The sequence below is a fragment of the Sycon ciliatum genome, chromosome 2, assembly GCF_964019385.1.
Source record: "Sycon ciliatum chromosome 2, ocSycCili1.1, whole genome shotgun sequence".
Classification (NCBI taxonomy): domain Eukaryota; kingdom Metazoa; phylum Porifera; class Calcarea; order Leucosolenida; family Sycettidae; genus Sycon; species Sycon ciliatum.
Window position 1 is genome coordinate 39,756,993 of NC_088644.1, and position 20,000 is coordinate 39,776,992.

Consider the following 20,000-nt stretch of genomic DNA (forward strand, 5'->3'; position numbering starts at 1 on the left):
ATTTCAATTTCAGAAGCTACGAATTCAACGCATTCCAGTCTGCTTCCACCAAGACTACTACAGGGCATCTGATTTGACAAGGTATATCAGTAGGACTTGGAAAAGTCACAGTAACAGTTTTACAGTTTGCAAGATCACTAGCCATTACAACAAGTATCAGAACATGAAAACAAACCTCGTGTAGATCCACAATTTCACATTCAACCCATCGATCTACAAAATAGGTTCCCATTCCCGCCAGCTGGACATGCATGCATGCATGCATGCTCTCACCAGGCCGGGAGTCGTCAAACGCCGGTACTTGACGACTCCCTGGCTCTCACTTGTCAGCCAGCTCACGTCTTGTCGTGCACGCGCAGACGTCCAGCACACACGCGTGTCGAAATGTGTTTTTTGGCGGGTAGTCGGCAAAAAATTAAGTGAGGGTCCCTTTAGTCCTTCGCTTTGAAGAAAGCTTCCTTCGCAACGGGCTTGTAGCCATGGTGCTGTCAGTGTCAAGCATTCGACATAAGCTGTGCAACATGGGCAAGGACAAAGTAGTTTAGTTGTTCGAACCTCGGTATCTCGTTCAGCCTTTTCTAAAAAGCAAATCGTTTTGGTTTGGTAGTGAAGAGCTAGCTTGTGTAAACGTGTGCTGCCCTCTCTCTGGCAGTTGACCATTTTGCCCGGATTGAATCACAGTGCACTAAAAAGTCATATCTTGGGCGAGTGGAGGGAACATCTACAGGTTCCAGAAGTTGTCTGCTACAATTGTTACTCACGCTGCTGCTATCCGCCTGGCTCAGGACACACACGCTTGCTTGGTGTTCTACGAGACTAGCTGCTAGGTCCAAACACTGCACACGACGCAGGTTGTAGTCGCCTGGCACTCTGCAGGGGCCGCTTGTCAGTGTTCGTGTGCGGACGGCCTGTAGAACTTTTCGTGATAGCTAGTTTCGAAGCTATCCCCGAGGAGCAGGAGGGTCAACTCAACTACGATAGCGGTGGTGGGTTTGAACGATCTCGAAGGGGGAGAATGTCTGACGACGAATCCGATGCTGGCTCTCAGGGAGAAGGCGCAGGCCTCGGGGTAAGGACAAAGTGCATATTTAATTACTGAGCGAACTGAGCTGCTTACTGAGCTGCATACTGAACATACTGCTGCAGTATAATAATACTGGTGGGTTAAGCAACTGTTAGTTGCTGGAATGCTGGAACTAGTAGTGATTGATAACTATGATACACAATGCAGCAGTGCAGCATGACTGGCTTGCGACACAGCCTCGGGTCTACCATCGTTAGTACACCATCGGTTAAAAAACAAACCTCATTAGTAGAACTATCCAAAATCCAAGACAACAAATTTGAACCCCCAAGCCGTGTGTGTGTGTGTGTGTGTGTGTGTGTGTGTGTGTGTGTGTGTGTACGTGCATGTGTGTGTATCACACAGTCATACGACGGCGAGCGCAATGAGCAGAAAGAGCGTCACGGTAAAGGCAAGGCCATTCTGCCCAACGGCGATACGTACGAAGGAGAGTATCGCAATGGGAAACGCAGCGGGCAGGTAAGACGCATGGTGGAGGGTATCTAAAGAGAAATACAGTCAGACCTCGCTTATCCGGTCCTCTTTTATCCGGATCCCTCGCCACCCAGAAGAAAATCGTTGGTTACCGATTTACAGCATATGCCATGCATACATATAGTATGTGTTTTTTTGTTTTTTTTTATTGAAAAACCGCAAACCTTCAGACATGTGAATGTGCACATGATATACAGTGTACATACGTATGTATCGAGAAGGCAGCACGGAAACGGCAGTGGTGGTGAGTAAGCCTTTCCCAAATCGGCCATTTATTTTGGCCTATTCGGCTTTTCGATCGGCTGAAAAATCGCCAGAATCGGCTGAAAATTTCTGTGAAAGGTGTAAATTCGGCTCTAAAGTCGCAGCCACTTTTCGCAGATAATGGCTCCAGGAAATTAATTGTATTTGCATCAGGAGTCGTAAAATACCGGTATTTACAACTCCCTGATTTGCATGCTATTGAGGCACTAAAACATCAATTTTCGGCGAATTCAGTGCGAAAATTGCGTATTCGGCTAAAAGATTCTTTCTTCAAAACCACTATTCTCGGCCAATGTTTCGGCCGGCCGATTTGGGAAATGCCCACGGGCCGTGACGCAGGCGCGCACGAGCGGTCATGCCCAGTTGCCCACGACCCTGCAAAACATGTATATTCGGCGATTTCTTGGTAAAATTTCAGGATTCGGCCAAAAGATCGGCGATTTTCTGAAAAGGCTACTTTTCGGCGAATTTTTCGGCCGGCCGATTTGGGAAAGGCCTAGTGGTGAGGCCTGGGCAGCTCGTCCGACCGTGGGTCTCGGAGTCAACACTGGGCAGACGCACCACACTGGGCAGACGCACCGTGTGTTCGATTATCTGGTTCCCTCGCTTATCCGGATATTTTGTGGAAAAACGGATGTGTGCGGTTAAAAGCGAGGTCCTACTGTATGTACGTGCATACAGTCAACTACTTTTTAAATCTTCTCTACTCAGCCTAGTGTCCCTGAAGTTCTAGCAGAAAACTTAGTCAAGTGTACAGCAGTGGCACACTTCGTGGCGCTGTCCCCCTCGGGCGAATCTCAGACTAGAAGGTCATTGCTATTGCCAGGTGAGATCATGCAGCAAGATAAGCTGAGGTCCCCAACACGTACAACTCCCTTACATGCATTCACTATTGCTGAACACGTCACACGGTAAACAAACGTTTCGGAGACAGCAACATTACATGGTCTGTGCCTAACTGGATACCGGAGTATCACAGCAAGATCACATGGTCTGTGCCTAACTGGATACCGGAGTATCATTGACGTTTTCCCATTCTTGTCCACTTGCAGGGTCTGTACCGGTTCAAGTCCGGAGGAAAGTACCAGGGAGAGTATCTGGACGGCGTGAAGCACGGCCAAGGACTTTTTGTCTATCCAGACGGGAGTCAGTATGAGGGTGAGCAGTACTTACCGGTTAGCAGCCCTCCTCGTTCCTGAATGCAAACAATGCTCGACTGCAAGTGTACCTATTACCTGCACTGAATGTGCCACTACAGGGTTACTATCATCGTAGGCCTCAGCGGCTAATGCTAGTTTTTTTGGGCAAAAATGCTTTTGGCAATGCTAGTTATTTTGGTTGCTAATGCTAGGTTGAGTGCTCGTTTGCAGCATTAATGCTAGTTTCAGCACCAATAAAAAGGAAAGAAAATGGTGTACAGAAATACTTTTTCGGATGGTCTTGTGTCTAATTTCATTGTAGACACGATCAGATGAAACAGGGCACCATGGTAAATTAAAGATAGAAACGCTTCCAAATAGGCACCCTTAGCATTGAGACGATAATGCTAGCGGTAACGGTATTTTGACTGTGGCCGGACCAAGAGTAGCCGTTTTGTTACTGTATGGCATATATGTACCCTTGAATCCTGTTGTGCACTTGCTGTGTGCCAGAAGAGGCCCAGACTCCATAATTGGTGCAAATATTACCATATGGGTCATTGCAGCGTATGCCTTGGAAAGGTTTTTAGCCCCAGGCCCCTTTTAATACTTTTTACCCCATAAAACCTGCTTGCAATGCTAGAGCAATGCTAGTTTCCAAAAAAGGCCTTTAATGCTACTTTTAATGCTAGCATTAGCCGCTGAGGCCTATAATACTATGCCACTACAGGGTTACTATGCCACTACAGGGTTACTATGCCACTACAGGGTTACTATGCCACTACAGGGTTACTATGCCACTACAGGGTTACTATGCCACTACAGTAAGATCGGGCACCGAAGAACACCTCGCCGAAGAACACTCAGGCTGGAAAACCGGCAAAATTTAAGAACAGTCCAGGCTAGAATTATCAGATTTAAGAACACTAGATCTACATTGTACGTAGATCTACATTGTACATGTATGGGAGGTGAGTACATGTCATGTACACGTACGTGTAAACAGTAACTGCTACATGTACAGTCATTCCCATTTACGACACCCACTAGTTTAGAAGTACTACATTGCACTACATGTACCTGTACATGTACATGTACATGACAAACGTCATGACGTCACTCGACTCGCCGCGCGCGTGTGAATAAGAACGGTCTGGCTAGAATCAAAAATTTAAGAACTTTCCTAGGCTGCGCTCTAGCCCCTGCGTTCTTCGGCGCCCGATCTTACTGTACAGGGTTACTATGCCACTACAGGGTTACTATGCCATTGTTGCTGGATACCATGTGTGCCGTAGTGTGGGAACAGGTTTGCATGGGCGTCTGGTGAGGAATCAGATTGTCTGGAATTACTGGATGGATGCATCGAATGGGTGCATCGAATGGGTGCATTGGATGGGTGCATTGGTTGGGTGCATTGGTTGGGTGCATTGGTTGGGTGCATTGGATGTATGCATGTCCCCTATACATGTACTTGTACTGGTGAATCAAGGCTCCTGCACAAGTACTTACCACAGGTTCACTGTGTATGCCTGGTAACCTCATGGTTGGAACACTTTTTAAAAGCGCTGGAACCCTGCATGTACGGGCATGCTCAAAGAGGTAGGACAAGATTAGCCCTATGCCCCAAGTTCTGATATCATATTTTTTGCAACTGCACATCAAATCATGTCCTGAAGTTCGTTCTCATGCTGTCATGACCCACGTTCTCCATTTGACTGATGTCGTGCTGATCTGTTATGTTTGGCTGGGCCGTCCTTTCAATCCTACCATACTGCATTGCCGCACCATCCCATTGCTGCACATGGACACACACATACACACACACACGTATACACACACACATGTACACACACCCTCTCTCTCTCTCTCTCACACACACACACGCACACATACACACACGCATACACGCGTACACATACGTACACACATACACACATACGTACACAGGTCAATGGGCAAAAGATCAGCGTACAGGTGAGGGCACGTACACATACGTAACCGGCGACGCGTACAAGGGACTGTGGGAAAAGAATGTCAAACACGGCCAGGGTACTTACACGTACAAAGACGGCACCAAGGTAAGTCCATTACCGCCGATCTGTCATGATCACTGCAGATCCCCTTCCTCCTCCCTCTCTCATAACAGCCACCTTAACTTCCTTTCCTCAGGAGACTCCCTTTGATAGGCATCCATTTGCCTCTGGAGGATCCTTGAAAATATAATACCAAAAAAGAAGAAGAAAAAAAGATCTTTCTGTCATGCATTCAGCCTGTCTCGTGCACGAGCTGTTGATGATGTTTGTCCTCGAGCAGTACTGCAGTCATGAACCCAGTCATGAACCCAGTCATGAACCCAGTCATGAACCCAGTCATGAACCCAGTCATGAACCCAGTCATCCAATGATGTCACAGTAGAGTGAAACTTCACCGTGACAAAGTACCCTAGATAGTACATGTACACTAGATAGTACATGTATACTAGATATACATGTATACTAGATAGAGCGTGCTGTTGTTGAGGACCCCGCAGTTTTACAAAAGATCTGATAATCATTTGACTTTGGACAATATACCGTACCTTGGTTTATACCGTACCTTGGTTTATACCGTACCTTGGCTTAAAATGTTTACATACCTTGGATGTATGCTATGCTGAATTTTCACTGGATATGAGTAAGTTGGTTAAAACCAAATGTTTCTCATTGTTTCCTTGGCTTCCTAATCTGCCACAAGTACGGTGATTTGCCTTTTCTCGTTTACTGTGTATGAATATTATTCTTGCCGTTTTGGCCGAGTATAGAGCTGAGATGTTAGCTCCAGATGTTCCATTTTACACTGTGTGTGTATATGTGTGTGTGTATGTATGTGTGTGTGTGTGTGTGTGTGTGTGTGTGTGTGTGTGTGTGTGTGTGTGTGTGTGTGTGTGTGTCCCATATGGTGCAGTGGTATGTGCAGTCGATTTCCAATCGAGAGGTTGCGGGTTCAATTCCCGACGATTATGGTTGCAAAATGGCAATAAATAAGATAAATTGTGCACTCATAACAACAGCAAAAATGAAGAAAGTCAAGTTCCATTACGTTTTCTTGTGACTGTCATCAGTGGAACGCCGTCACATAAAAATGTAATAACTAAAACGCACACTTATATACATGTAGCTAATATGGTTTCAGGTAGAAATACAGCAGCTAACAAGTACAAAAAGGGAAGTTTTCACCTTTGCAATGTGTGAATATAGTGTATGTGAGAAAGGTAGTGGCAAGTTCGCTTTTTGTACTTGTTAGCTGCTGTATTTCTACCTGAAACCATATTAGCTACATGTATATAAGTGTGCGTTTTAGTTATTACATTTTTATGTGACGGCGTTCCACTGATGACAGTCACAAGAAAACGTTATGGAACTTGACTTTCTTCATTTTTGCTGTTGTTATGAGTGCACAATTTATCTTATTTATTGCCATTTTACGACTATTGTCTCCTCGTCGATTGATTATGGTTGCACACGTCTTTCTTCTCTTTCTCGGACTCTTCCTGACTCTTCTTTCATTCTCCTGGGTGGTTACCAACAGCCAGCGTATGCCGGAGCATGTGGTGTGGTGTGTGTGTAGAAAAAAAAAGAAAAAAAAAGAAAAATGAAAAATAGGGATTCACTGGCCAGAAAAAGTCACTTCAATCAGCTGTGTGGTGGATACCAGGCTAAAAATAGTGGCGGTCAATTCATCAGCCTTGCAAGCTGTTGAATGGTGTAATCCCAGCACAAATTGCTATGTCTAACATAGCTGTTCGCTATCATCGCTTCCGCGATGGGCAGGTCTGAGGTCTGAGGTGTGTGTATGTGTATGTGTATGTTGATATCCTTGTGTGTCTGTCCAGTCTATTGGTATCTGGGTTCACGGGCGGAGACAAGGTTCGGGAGAGATCTTCTACAACGGTTTCACATACAGGGGAATGTTCCATGCCAATGAGGTGAGATAACTACATTGCTGCAGCTAGATATCACACTCTATTGCGAAGTCGCGGCTCAGCGCTGCACTAGCTACACATGCTGCATTCATAACGCCCATAAGCAGGTCTGTTGACTCACCCCCATGATATCATCCGCTTATTTGAAATAGGCATATCATGAAAATGGATCCGCAGCCTCGGGTTGCCTCAAAATTTTCCATGTTCAATCACTATATACTGCTACACAATGTAGGCACCAAAGAGAGAATTTACAGTTCATCCAAGTAATGATTGGTGGGCTACAACTAAAACCCACCAGCCTCGTATGTGACACCCTCAGCTTCCACAACCTGCTCTTCAATTCCCTTCCTGCGCCTCCTCCTTTGTTTCCTCCGCTATTTTTCTTCCTGCTTCATCTTCTTCTCATCCTTGGCCACCCTAATACTATCCTCCAACATGAGCTGGCATTCTCAGGTAAGAAAACGCCAGGCTGACAGCCCAGCTCTTGTAGAACTTGCAGCAAAGCGACAGAGCCGTTGTTAAAGTGGAGGACAGATAGGTAGGCACTGAGTTCTACCACAGCAACGCCACGGAAGGAGGGAGGACTTGGGGCGCATTTGCCAAATGAGGCTGTTCAGTGAAGCTCTCGTTTTGGTTTTGAGTTGTGCCGTGCAAGCAACGGCCGAGGATCTCTCGCTGAGACAGGTGGACATGCACAAGCTTAATCACATCGAGTATTGCTGCTGGCATCACATAATGGTGGCTGTAGGACAGCTTGACACCAGCTTTTACAAGCTGATATCCGCACCAAGATTCTGGACCAGGTGGGCAATGCTGATGGCGAGGCGTTTCATCCGTTGAGCGACGATGGAATGGGCCAGCCCAGATGGTGCGTGCCATACCCTGCAGGGCCTGCACATCATTGATGTTCGAGCGAATGGCATGCCCGTAGTCGAATTGGAGCCTGTCGATGAGGTCATCAGTAAGGCGTCCTGCTCCGCCTACATGGTGGCCATCCGGTAACTTCTTGCCTGGCAATTCTTTCTTCAGACTGCGCAAGGCTGTACCCAGACGCTTCTGCACATGGCCAACGCACTCTTCTTTAACGATATCAATCTCAGGCCCATATAGTTTAGCTTGTTGCACGGCAGTAACGTCGTTGGAGTCACCATCTCCAATATATGTGCATTACTTTAGCTTGTGCTCCTGTACTAATCTGCCCCAGATGGTGGTAGCGCCTTCAGTCTCCATACCGGGTGACGCCCGTTCGGTGTTGCTGTTGCAGAGAGGGATATGCGGCCCGACTTCCACTTCTCATACTCGTCAGCTGTGACTTCACTCCGCTCCCGGCCAGCTTTCCACAAGCTGCAGCCATGGCAGTACTTGGAAGCTACATGCACATCAAGGATCTTCCCGACTTGCCAGTCAATTGCCGTAAACGCACCATGCAGGGAGGAAAACCCGCGCTTCATCCACGTACATCATAGGTGACAGCAGCTATATGCTCAGGCCTGTCCATTGCCTTGTTCAGCTTACGCACTTCATCTGCTGCTTCGTTCATGCTGATTTGCGCAACTGACTTTGCCGCCTTGTACAATGCTCGCTGGCGCCGCTGGAATGCAGATAGCTGAACAGGTGGGGGCAAATTCATGAGGCCGCAAAATTTTCCAAGCCAACATGGCCAAATGCCAGAGTGCGCGTTGTCAGAACACTGCGGCGATTGCACTCATAAAACCGTCCTGACTTCTCCACCACTGGCAAGCCGGTGACTGCTGAACACTCTTCATTGCAGCACGTGATGCTGACAGTGGATGCAAGGCCAGAACGTGCAGTTTCAGCAATGGTCAGCTCACCTCGCAGAGAAAATAAAATTACGTAAACTATTCAAATTCACTATTACGCTAAGCGATTTCCAGTGGCGTCTGAACCACAACCTTCAGCGATTGGGCCATGAAAGTCCTCTGAGCACGAGGAATCACTCGACGAGTCACTGTCTGAGTTCTAAGTCAGGGCACATCCATCAAATCTCTCCTCCGAATCCGACTCACTGTCGCTCAGTTGAATCCATTTTGGAACGCCATCGTACAACTCGCGCTTCGAGGCAGACTCTGTCACTGCTTCAGCTTCACAAACACCCTCCGCGGCTTCCTGGACAGGTGCTGTCCTCCTAGCAAACCTATTTCCTGATAATCTTCTCTTTGCAGGACACCTGCACGACCTGCTCTTCTTGTTCCCCATCTCTCGAAACAGCAAAGAAGTCATTTGGGAAAGAAAAATGTTCTGGTCCGGGTCACTGCTGCCTTGGCAATACAATTTTGAAGTAAACGTGCTTCAAAACTCCAAAACTCCATAATCTTGACAGCTTACTCGTTTTAGTGTACGAACATCGATGTATACAATTATTTTTCAATTTTTCATATTTCAAACGGTCATATGGCTGCAACGGTTGGTCTCGATCACTTCAAATTTGGAATACTGACACCTCACGACATATGCTTTGATTTCCAATAGCAAAAAGGTGACAATTCGAAAGTTGATTTTTTGACCCCTGGAAGGTGGTGTCCCACCTTAAAATCTCTATAGACGGTATTGTATTGTGATGACATCATCAGTTGAGGAGCGTTGGCGAGGCCGCAGACTCGCGGCTACACAGCGCTGCCTGCACGTGCCCCAACGACTCATGCTGCATACTTAGCGTCGCCCATTAGAAAATCCACTTACTCATGGTGTGTAGTTAGCGTGGGGCCAAGGGGAAATCAGGCCAAACCTGGTAGCAATGAAAACACATCATTCTGAAAGCTGCAGTTTGTTGTCTTTCCTGCTTCCTGCACAGCCTACCGGTGACGGCACGTTTGTGTTCCCTTCAACGGACTCCTCGGAACCAATGGAACAAACCGGCGAACACATCGTGGTGATGCCGGTAAGTACATATACGTATACAGCCACCCCTCTCCAATCGAGCAGAGCTGCCGTCACACAGATGGTGCTGGATTAGCGAGGGACAGACCACTGCACAGTCAGGTTGCTGTACAAGTTGCAAGCTGCTCTTGTTTGTTGGTGTGTGGGTGAAGGCAAGCATGGTAGTATCTGTTGGTGTGTGGGTGAAGGCAAGCATGGTAGTATCTGTTGGTGTGTGGGTGAAGGCAAGCATGGTAGTATCTGTTGGTGTGTGGGTGAAGGCAAGCATGGTAGTGTCTGTTGGTGTGTGGGTGAAGGCAAGCATGGTAGTATCTGTTGGTGTGTCAGGCGCGTACTCGGCGATGGGCACGGGGGGCACGTGCACCCCCCAAAAATTTTCAATCTGGGTAATTGCAATTGTAATGTATGCAAATATGCTCTAAAATTCAAGAAAGGTTGCAAACAAATAATCCCCTCGGCTCCCGTGCACCCCCCTAGTTGGGGGGCCGAGCACGCCCCTGTGTGTGGGTGAAGGCAAGCATGGTAGTATCTGTTGGTGTGTGGGTGAAGGCAGGCATGGTAGCATCTGTTGGCGTGTGTGCACTGCAGTACTGTCGGGCGCTGAAGAACGAGCAGGCTAGAATTTCACCAAGTACTGGTTACCAATGCATACACGGTGACTCAGCTGTGCATAGACTGTAACACATGAAAATAAGAACGGTCTAGGCTAGGAGGCTGACCCCCCCCCCGTTCTTCTGCGACCGACAGACCTGCAGTTTTACGCTGTATTGTGTGTGCGTGAGAAAAGAAGGGGAGGGGGCATTACATTCATCTGAGTTGAACCAGAGAGTGGTCAGCACTTGTAGCTGTATACAGCTCAATATATATCTCATGAGCCAAGAACTGAGCAATTGCCGGACTGCACATGCGAAGAGATGAGGTCCAGTCCAGCCTGAGGCCACATGATGTAACTGTAAGCACAGTTGATTATGGCAAGCATCAACCATCAACGTTAAGTCTCCAATGGAAACACGACCACTACTTTTAAGCGTGGACATGTCAGCTGAACTGTTATAGTAAAGTCGGTGCTAAGTTCATTGGCATTTAGTTCATTTTTCATGGAGTGGGTACCTTTCCCGATACCATTGGTCACCGTTCATTGCTTTACGAAATGTTTTCTTCCGCACTCTATGTAAAAATAGAAGAAGAAATCACATGGGAACGAGTTATGAAGCAACTATCCACGACTGTAACAAGATAATAAGCAGTCAGAATAACTCCATTTTTACATTTAAACTGGCTCATTATCTGAGTTCAATTTCGCACTCTATGTGTTATTCTTTGTCATTGTGCTGCTTAGCCGGTGCGTGACGACGATGAGGTGGAAAATGCTGACATTAGACTTGAGGACACGCAGAGAAGATGGAGACCGATAGAAGTGGGCCCACCCGGCTATAAAAGCGAGGAGAGCCCGGCAAGCGCTGCAACATTATCCTGAGAAAGACAGAGAGATAGAAAGAGCAGTCTTCCAACTTAGCTGTAGGTGCTGAACGAAGTTATAAGACGGCTTCAAGACACATTTGGATGCTTTATCCTTTAGTATTGGATAGCTAGAGAACCGGGTATCATGATGGATTTTTGTGATGATCCACTGGCCAGTAAACTCCATGGACGAGTCATTTAGGCCATGTCTCACACAACGGCACATAGAGCACTCTCTCAAGTCAAATGTCGCATATTCTTCTTCGCTAGTCCTGATCGGATACTCTGTGTATGTATGCGGGCAGTCGTTGACCCTCGTTTCCTGTTATTGTCTATGATTCCCGGCCGACCCAAGTGAACCGGGACAATAGTTCTCCTCTGGAAAGGACATTGTACCTTTCCTGTACATGTGGTATCTCAGCGGTTAGGTTGTTGTGTTTAACCAGTCTCCGTTTACTTGCCTGCACAGAAGTAGGTAGTTGACACCAACGAATGACAGTGTTACGATCATGTCACTATATGTACTGCTTCAGAGCTTTCGACTGAAACTTTCAAAGTTCTCCAGCGGATTGTAGACTAATCTACTGCCTCCTCTTTTTACACTATGACCACATGCCTATGTCCATATATCCCTAGTTCTTTCTATTCTTTTTTTTTAAAGACAGAAGTCCAGGAATTACTTCTTTTTGAAGGATTATCTTGCGAGCTGTTCTGCCTCGGATAATAGTTAGTTGGGTCTCTAGGTCTGCCATGTTGTTTAATGTGTTGCTAGGATACGGAGTGCTTTCACATCTTTGTCATGCAGTAGTAGTAGTAGTAGTTCGGGTGAGGAACCGGTTTTGGAACCGCCAGCTGAAAAGAATCGGGTACCCGTTCCGTCAAATTTCGAACCGAAACTCGATAAACTTCGAGACTCGTTCTCTTACAAATGCATGTACGCATCAAGTCTACTCAATAGTTTACCTTACGATTACCGCTCTTCCAAGGACCAAAGGGTTCCCTGGTCATTATCTTCTTCGCACATGGCCTCTCCGATGTCTCGCTCTTGTTCGGAAACATGTTTTCAAAACAAAATATTGTCACGAACGCATTTTGTCGGTCTGGAGAAATGAGTACATGGAACCGATACCCGAACTGTGGAAAACTATGCTGGCGTTAGGGTACCCGAACAACATAGAGCCGTTTCACCCCTAGTATTTATTCATATTTCTCTAGGGCAGTCCCCACAGACCTATGGTCTCCTTACGGGGTACCCTAGCCAATCTAGGATAGCGATACGAAATTGACTTGGTGAAGCAGCAAGGCGGACCGATGGCGGAACTGAGTTCCAGCGGTCGGCGGCTAGATAAGAAAGAGAGGAATACTAGTAACCAAATCGAGAGGAGGCTCGTGGCAGTACAAATCCAAGCGGGACTTGAGACCCTGTGCAGGTGCGGCGGCTACGTGCATGTGACACACTTATTAGTGCACTTAGTGTCATAGTGATAACGGCATGTGGACAGTTTAACCAACATGGTGGACATCATGTGATCCATATATGGATGCAAGTGTTCAACCATTGAGTGGAGTTGGAACCGACATGGCTATCCCGCGAGTGGTGGTTACCACGGCGATAGACGTGAAACCACTCTATTGGTAGCCATAGGCTGCAGAAGGGCTACCCTTTGAATCTACTCCAGTGTGATTTCATATGCACGGACACAACCAAGCTCCAGGGCGAACGATGACTGCTTTTTTCTGCGCACAGATACTGTCCCATTGCATAGATACTGCCCCATTGCAGTAGTCGACCATCCACGGCAGGCTTCTACTGTATTATTTGAATTCCTGGACAAGAACGGGAGTGACATTCTTGTTACAGCTCCAATTGTAGGAAAATTGAAATATTGTGGGTTTTTGACAGCCGGTGTCGGAAATAATTAGTTGCCCGCAACAGGCATATGCGAGTAGTGAAATACTTTACAGGGGATATGCTTTGCAGCAGAAATGGAATCCATGTGTAAAAAAATATCAAGATTGGATATTAAGGAAGGGTGCTTCCAAGGAAAAAATATGCAGTGTATTATACAGCTTGTTATCTGTTGAAGTGAAACGCTTTGAAAATGAGAGCTCTAAAATCAAGGGAAACGGCAAACATTTCCAAAGAGTAAACTTGTTTCCAAGATCATTGTCTGGAACAGAAGCATGGCAAGAGGGGAGACTGCCATGCTAATTTGCACTTAGTCTGTAGCACATTGCATTCAAGTTACACAGCTTTACTCTTCAAATACTTCTCTAGAACACTTCGGAAGTGGTTGGTAATGGATACAAGCGACAGTGTTTATCATGCTTTTTGAATTGACTGCCAGCAGTCATATGCATGGTGAGAAATCATTATGAAGTAGTTCACGAGATTCCAGGAAGAAATATCATTGTCCTACAAGGATAGAGTACATGCCACCACAGATGTACGGCACCACAATTACCTTGCAGAAAATACCATGCTGTGCAAGTAGCTACTTCTTCTTCAGGATCAGGTCTCGCTTCCAAGCCGGGAGGCTAGCCAAGTGCTCCTTATCGGCCGCGGCCTTGCGCTCGGCTGCCCTGTCTGCCTCGCCGTCAGCCCATTTCTTCTGGTCGCGTTCTATGAGTACTTTTCTCTTCCATTCCGGCACACCGTCGTAACGTTGCAAATCCTGCATCTTCTGCATTTCATCCTGTTCCTGAGGTTGTGTCACGGTGTCACACACAGGCAGAGCATTCGAATACCGTCAGACTAATTATGATAGCAAACAAGCTTCTATATGAGACGGGCTTTAATCCGAAACACTACAGTATGGTTGAAGGTGTAAATATCAAAAAGCAGCATGCACAAGCAAGGCGCTCCATTCACTCTATGTCAGGCCAAGGCATGGCTGAGGATTGTAAACCTGAACTCTGGAGCTGAAATGGAGCTTTAACTTGCTTTTTGATATTTACACCTTTAATTTACTTGCTCCTTGCAGAGTAATGTCAAGGGAAATTAAGAAAGGACCAATGTTGCAGTCCATCCCTAATGCAGATTACTGGCACATTGGCTATAGACCAGATGACTGGCTGCTGGACATACACTAGCTCAGCACTGTAGAGATGAGTGTGTCTCAGTAGTTAACAAGCATACCTGTTCACTCTTCTTGCGCTTATTCTTCAGTGCCTTCTTCCAGCTGGGCAGACTGCTATCCGCCTCTGTACTTGCAGCACTGCCATTAGTTGCCACTGCAAACAACAACAACAACAGCAGCAGCAGCAGCAGCAGCAGCAACAACAACAACAACAACAACAACAACAACAATAACCACAATAACCACAACAACAACGACGATGACGGCAACAACCTTACGCCTAGATCGACGGCACTACATATATAATGTATCTTAGAGTTAAACCCCTGAAGTCCTGCTTAGTCCTATGAAAGACAAACACATCACGTTACCGTGTGTTTCTCCTGCAGAAATACAGGAAACTATCGTGATAATGTCACAATTGTAATCCTGATGAGGGGCACATGCTATTTCTCTGTTGTATCATGTTTCTTTTACTACTATTATTTTGTAAACTTGCACTGCGATTGAAAAAGGGTTCTTTGCCTCACAACGTGACCGTGGATTGTTGATAGCTTGGTGTGCATTCTACACGACAAGACTCGTTGAGAGGACACCACAATAACACTTCCCAAGAAGCACTCACCATCATCTTTCTTTGCAGCGCCAGATGTTGGTGGCAGCCGATTCACTTTGGAGAGCTCAGATTGGCTTGTGCTTGCCTTCATCCCACCGCCGGGCGGCGGCCTCGCGAGAGGCATTCCTGAACTTGCCGGTGGTGCGATAGTTTTGCTAGCCATTGGAGACTACACAACAACACAATGCAACACAAGAGAACATATACAGTAAAACCTGTCAGGGCGACCACCTGTCCTAAAAGACCACCTGTCCTAAAAGACCACCTGTCCTAAAAGACCACCTGTCCTAAAAGACCACCTGTCCTAAAAGACCACCTGTCCTAAAAGACCACCTGTCCTAAAAGACCACCTGTCCTAAAAGACCACCTGTCCTAAAAGACCACTGAAACCAGGACCAAGGAATGCTATTTCCAGTCAACTGACCCTGGATAAGGAGACCGCCTGGTAACAGAGACCACATTTTGAAGGTCCCTTGAGCGGCGGTGGTCTTAGACATGTTTCACTGTACATTATACTTCAGCATGGGGTTCATACCGAAACTGGGAGAGAGGAAAGATTCTCTTGCAGTTCCGAGTCTCTCACGATTATCAGGCCGCATCTGCCTCTCTCTGCATTTGTACTCCGGTAACCTGGTTTAGTGCACCAGTTGATTGATGATGTGGAAAAGTGAGCCTTTGAGATCTAGACAAAGTGTCTATTGTCCCTGCAGCAAACAGTGCTCTATGCCCAAGCAAGGCCACAGTGTACCACACAAAGGAAAACACCCAACAGAGACCAAAGTCTTTCCGTAGCTTCAACTGTTCTATCTGATGAGTGTTTTGAACACGAAAACGGGTGATTTCAGGTCATCAGTTTCTGTGTTCTTAAAGTACAGTACTTTTTTTTAGCTTTGAATGTAACTTTAGCTTTTAGCTTTGAATGTAGCTTTGAATGTAACGTAACAATACCATCAGCCAAGTCCTTCATGAAACTCATTACAACATTGGACTTGCCAGATGCCTCCATAACCAGTCTGAGTCACTTGTGCAACACCCACAGCACCGTATGTGGTAATGCCGGGCTAAACACCCACAGCACCGTATGTGGTAATGCCGGGCTAAACACCCTACAGCCTACGGCCATCCTACCAGTGTATTTGGCGCTGCTACAGTAGGCGACATGAGAATGGGCGGTGGGGCTGGCCAGTCAAATTCGTCATCGCTCGTCTTCACCTCATCTGAACAGGACGGAGAGAAAGTGCAGCAAAACGGCAAACAACAGCAGCTCGTTCAGGAAAAGATATGCCACATTGACAACATGTCACATGATCTGGTTGCTTGCGTACCAAGACAGAACTAATAAAGGAATCTAAACACAGCAACACATGAACATAGGGGTGCATGGGGGGGGGGTGAAGTTTCTGTGTCGCATGGAACTACTCCCAAAGCAAAAGAAACTGGATCAGCAGAGTTCAGCAGGATCAACACCGAAGCACAACACTAGGCTCATAAAAAACGCCGCCTCACCTTGGACTGAAACGGACTTGAGGTCGATATGCACAGGGCGTGGAGATGTGCCGGCCAGACCGCCGTTATCCTCTGCTCGTTTCAGCGGGCCGGGGCTCTTTCTAAGCTGTGGCATTGCAAACTGGTTGCGCTCCCGCTCTTCTTGTCCTGTCCAGTGTAGAGTGTGTAAGAGCAAAATCCACCATGCATCACAGGCCAGAACGAACCAGTCTGGTTGGCCTGACCGTGGCCAGACCGTTTTGGCCATCAACGTGTGCTGCTGCTCAGGCCGTGTCTACTCGCCGTATCATACACAAACTGTAAGAAAGGCGATGCTATGGCCGGACAAATCAAGAACAAATCTGCCGGTCCTGCATCATTATCACCTAATATTGGTCTTGCATGCATTCTGCATCAGCATTGTGTTTTAAGAAAATGGCAAAGGTCAAAATGTTCATCTCTCTGAATGAAGACGGACTGTTGCTTGGCAGCTGCTATGTGCTCATGATCATACAGGACATGCTGGTGGTGGATAGGCGCCTGTGTGGCCTCATTTCGAGTGGGGACACGAAGTTGTATGCCCAGACAATGACATATGTCCGGTGTCGACTGGCGTTTGCATTGTTGCGGTCGGCGATCATGTGCATCCGCGGTGCTCGATCGTCATATCACCGTCCTGTGAATGCATTGCGAGAGTTGGCAATCTCGGAGGGCCGGCTGTGAGGTTTTGGAGACGATGGTGGGCAGGACAGTGCCCTTGTATTTTCCTGGTTTTTTTTGTTTTTGGTGTTTTTTTGTTTCTCGTTTTTTGCGTTTTTTTCACACATACAATTGTTTTCATTTTTTGGTGTTGTGTTCTAATCATTCGCCATGCCACTGTCAATTGTATTCTGTTTGCCCGTAAAAGAGGCCTTTACTCTCTGCTGGTGGTGGATATGCACTGTAGTGATTTACTAGTAAATCAAGGTTTCCAACTGCACAGCTTTCTCTGAAGTCACATGTTATAGCAGGTCTTTACCTTGTGAAGGCAGTCTTTGCTTTGGTCCAGGGCTCTTTCTTAGCATAGGAATGGAGGCCATTGGTCCATCTGTTTCTTCAGCATCTGCATCAACAAGGCACACAGGTACAGGCCTCAATATACAGTTCTCTAAGGTCGGCAGAGTAGACTGGGACATCCTGGTCTGCGCATCAGGCTACATAGAATCAGTCGGGAGGAAAACCAACCTGTCAAGCTCTTCTTACCAACCCAATATGTACACTAGGAAAGATCCCGGAGCCTGATTTTCTCACTCTCAGTGCTGTTTCTTTAGCCATGCCTTCTATGGTCATGGCCAAAGAAATCCGCCCCGTGAGACGAAAGGAGCGCCAGGGCTCATGCGACCCCTACTGCCCCCGGATGGGCTTTTGGGCAGTACATGAGGTAATTGGAATGAAAACGCGGCGCTACTGTTGACTCCCGGATCGGATTTCTGTGGGCATGAGGATGTCATACGTGCCCACGTATTTGGCATGTACATGCACATGCACTGGATTTCCAAGCAGACGGCTTCCAAACACAGAGCATGCACTCTTTGCAAATGATCACTCATTGCTTGACATGCAATAATTGCATGCACACAAACCTTGCGTTTCGCCGATTCGATTAGAACTGCTGGTCGTCTTGCGCAGCAATGGGAAGCTGACCTTGTTCTTCTCTGGTTCTTTACCAGGGTTTGCTGGGGAAACGATAAAGAGAATGCACACAAAACCATACCATCTCCAGCCGTCATGACGCCGACATGTGGTAAGGGGAGGGGAAGAGGGGGCTGGCAGTGAAATAAACCAGCCATCACCCACAATCAAGAGGAGTTCATCAAGCGTAATCCACTGGAAGTTAAATCTCAAGCACTTTGACAGGGATCATGACGATCTTTAAAACCTACCCTCCACCGGCTTATGCTTTGTTGCAGGACTTTGCCGTAGTTTGACACCTTTCTGAAGCTCTGCAAGAAGACCATCCATTCCACCGCCGGACTTGCCAGCGGCAGACGCAGAGTCGGGTTTGGGTGATGCAGGCGGTGCGGCTGAAACCATTACAGAAAGCAAACAACATCACCATGAACATATGTAGCTGGAGAAGTGCAGCATCCTAGCATAGATCTGGCAGCAACTGTATCTTTAGCAGCAGCAAATAGCAGCAACTGCATCACTAGCAGCAGCAGCAGAAATAGCAGCAGCAAATAGCAGCAACTGCATCACTAACAGCAGCAGAAAATAGCACTGCGGCAATGAAAACAAGACACCAGATCTATAAGGGAAGGGAGGGGGGCATGCTAGATTCCCAAACAAGCTAACAGCATAAGTATGCACTAGTGAATGATTTGTGTCATCCTGTAACAGCATTGAGTACACATGCCACAAGTTAAGACTATACCAGGATGGCACATCAGGGTACTGGGGAAATGCTCACCAGATTTCTTCAACTTGATATTCTGCAGCCCTGCGAGCAACCCTCCTGGTGCACTCGGCGCACCACTCAGTTGTGGAGGCGGTGGCGGAGGGGGCGGTGGTGGAGGAGCACCTGGGTTCGTAACTGCTCTTGCACTGCCTGCTGAAGGTAATCTTACTCCTGGTGGTGGGGGAGGAGGAGGTGGAGGACCAGATCCAGATCCTGCACCTTGCATGCCAGGTGGAGGAGGTGGTGGCGGTGGAGCTTGAGCACCGCCTGGCCCACTAAAGAAACCGGGCGGCGGAGATGAGAGTCCAGCAAAGAGATTGGGCTGTGCAGCCGGTGCAGGGAGTGCTGGTGCTGACGGACCGCAAGAGATTACAGGCGGTGGCGGCGGTGGTGGTGGGGGCGGTTGTCCGCCAGACATAATTGGAGGTGGCGGAGGTGCCGGAACACCCATTAGTGACGGTGGAGGCGGAGGTGGGGGAGGAGGTGGTGGTGGCGGCGGCGTTGGAGGCGGAGAGCCAGCTGAGGAAGAGGTAGACTTCTTCTTTGACTTTGACCTTGACTTAGGTATAGTACTGATGGGCGGTGGAACAGGTGGTAGTGTGGTGTTCTCTGCAGTCGTGGATGGTGGCCGTGGGGTGCTCAGTGGAGGTGACCGAGGCGGTGGAAGGTCACGAGATACACTTCTCTGAGAGCTTGTCCTGCTAGAAGAACCCTTCTGCGAATCGGCCTTGCGTGGCCGCGAGGTTCCGGCCGGAACAGACGGAGAAGACATGGCAGGACTGGTTGCTGCTGCTGTGTAAGAATCTGACGGCGACTGTCTAATCTTTAGAGGCTCTACCACGGCATAGGGAGCCATTGAGGCCGAGCTTTGGTTAGCAGCTTTGAGCGACCTCTTCTGGTTGCCACCTGTACCATCCTTTGGTAAGCGGCCAGGCAATGGACTCTTCTTAAGAGAGAATGGCATCCCAGGAGGATTCACTTTCCCGGAGGCTGCAGCCGGTGGACTCGTTTGTGACAATGGCGGTGAAAGCTCGTCTAGTGCATCAATGTCAATGACTTTCAGACTAACCAACGATGGCTTTGTCCTCATTGGGTGAA

At 47.5% G+C, this 20,000-nt stretch overlaps 2 protein-coding genes across 3 annotated transcripts in view; one reads left to right on the plus strand and one right to left on the minus strand.

The window, feature by feature from the left end:
• The first annotated feature begins 538 nt into the window (after window positions 1-538).
• LOC135810057 (radial spoke head 1 homolog) lies at window positions 539-11,981 on the plus strand. Its single transcript, XM_065323524.1, has 7 exons — window positions 539-1,069; window positions 1,430-1,543; window positions 2,875-2,980; window positions 4,909-5,039; window positions 6,833-6,925; window positions 9,738-9,824; window positions 11,163-11,981. The coding sequence occupies exons 1-7, from the start codon at window positions 1,016-1,018 to the stop codon at window positions 11,298-11,300; spliced, it is 723 nt and encodes a 240-aa protein (XP_065179596.1). The 5' UTR covers window positions 539-1,015; the 3' UTR covers window positions 11,301-11,981.
• Window positions 11,982-13,151: 1,170 nt separating this feature from the next.
• The window catches only part of LOC135810056 (unconventional myosin-XVI-like), a 33,122-nt gene continuing 26,273 nt past the window's right edge, over window positions 13,152-20,000 (minus strand). For both annotated transcript variants that reach the window (XM_065323523.1, XM_065323522.1), the window contains exons 29-37: window positions 18,915-20,000; window positions 18,388-18,528; window positions 18,088-18,180; window positions 17,484-17,567; window positions 16,487-16,633; window positions 16,109-16,197; window positions 14,990-15,149; window positions 14,424-14,518; window positions 13,152-13,986 (exon numbers count right to left, since the gene is read on the minus strand). The exon at window positions 18,915-20,000 is cut by the window's right edge and continues 1,283 nt beyond it. In XM_065323523.1, the coding sequence (XP_065179595.1) occupies window positions 13,780-13,986; window positions 14,424-14,518; window positions 14,990-15,149; window positions 16,109-16,197; window positions 16,487-16,633; window positions 17,484-17,567; window positions 18,088-18,180; window positions 18,388-18,528; window positions 18,915-20,000 (2,102 nt within the window). In that variant the 3' untranslated portion in view covers window positions 13,152-13,779. The remainder of the gene's footprint in view (window positions 13,987-14,423; window positions 14,519-14,989; window positions 15,150-16,108; window positions 16,198-16,486; window positions 16,634-17,483; window positions 17,568-18,087; window positions 18,181-18,387; window positions 18,529-18,914) is intronic.

What these genes read in the sequence shown, in the direction of transcription:
- LOC135810057 (XM_065323524.1), top strand. Translation starts at nt 1,016, where the DNA reads ATGTCTGACGACGAATCCGATGCTGGCTCTCAGGGAGAAGGCGCAGGC. An exon ending in GAGAAGGCGCAGGCCTCGGG is followed by an intron (nt 1,070 to 1,429) that starts GTAAGGACAAAG and finishes TGTATCACACAG; the next exon opens with TCATACGACGGCGAGCGCAA. An exon ending in AGACGGGAGTCAGTATGAGG is followed by an intron (nt 2,981 to 4,908) that starts GTGAGCAGTACT and finishes ATACGTACACAG; the next exon opens with GTCAATGGGCAAAAGATCAG.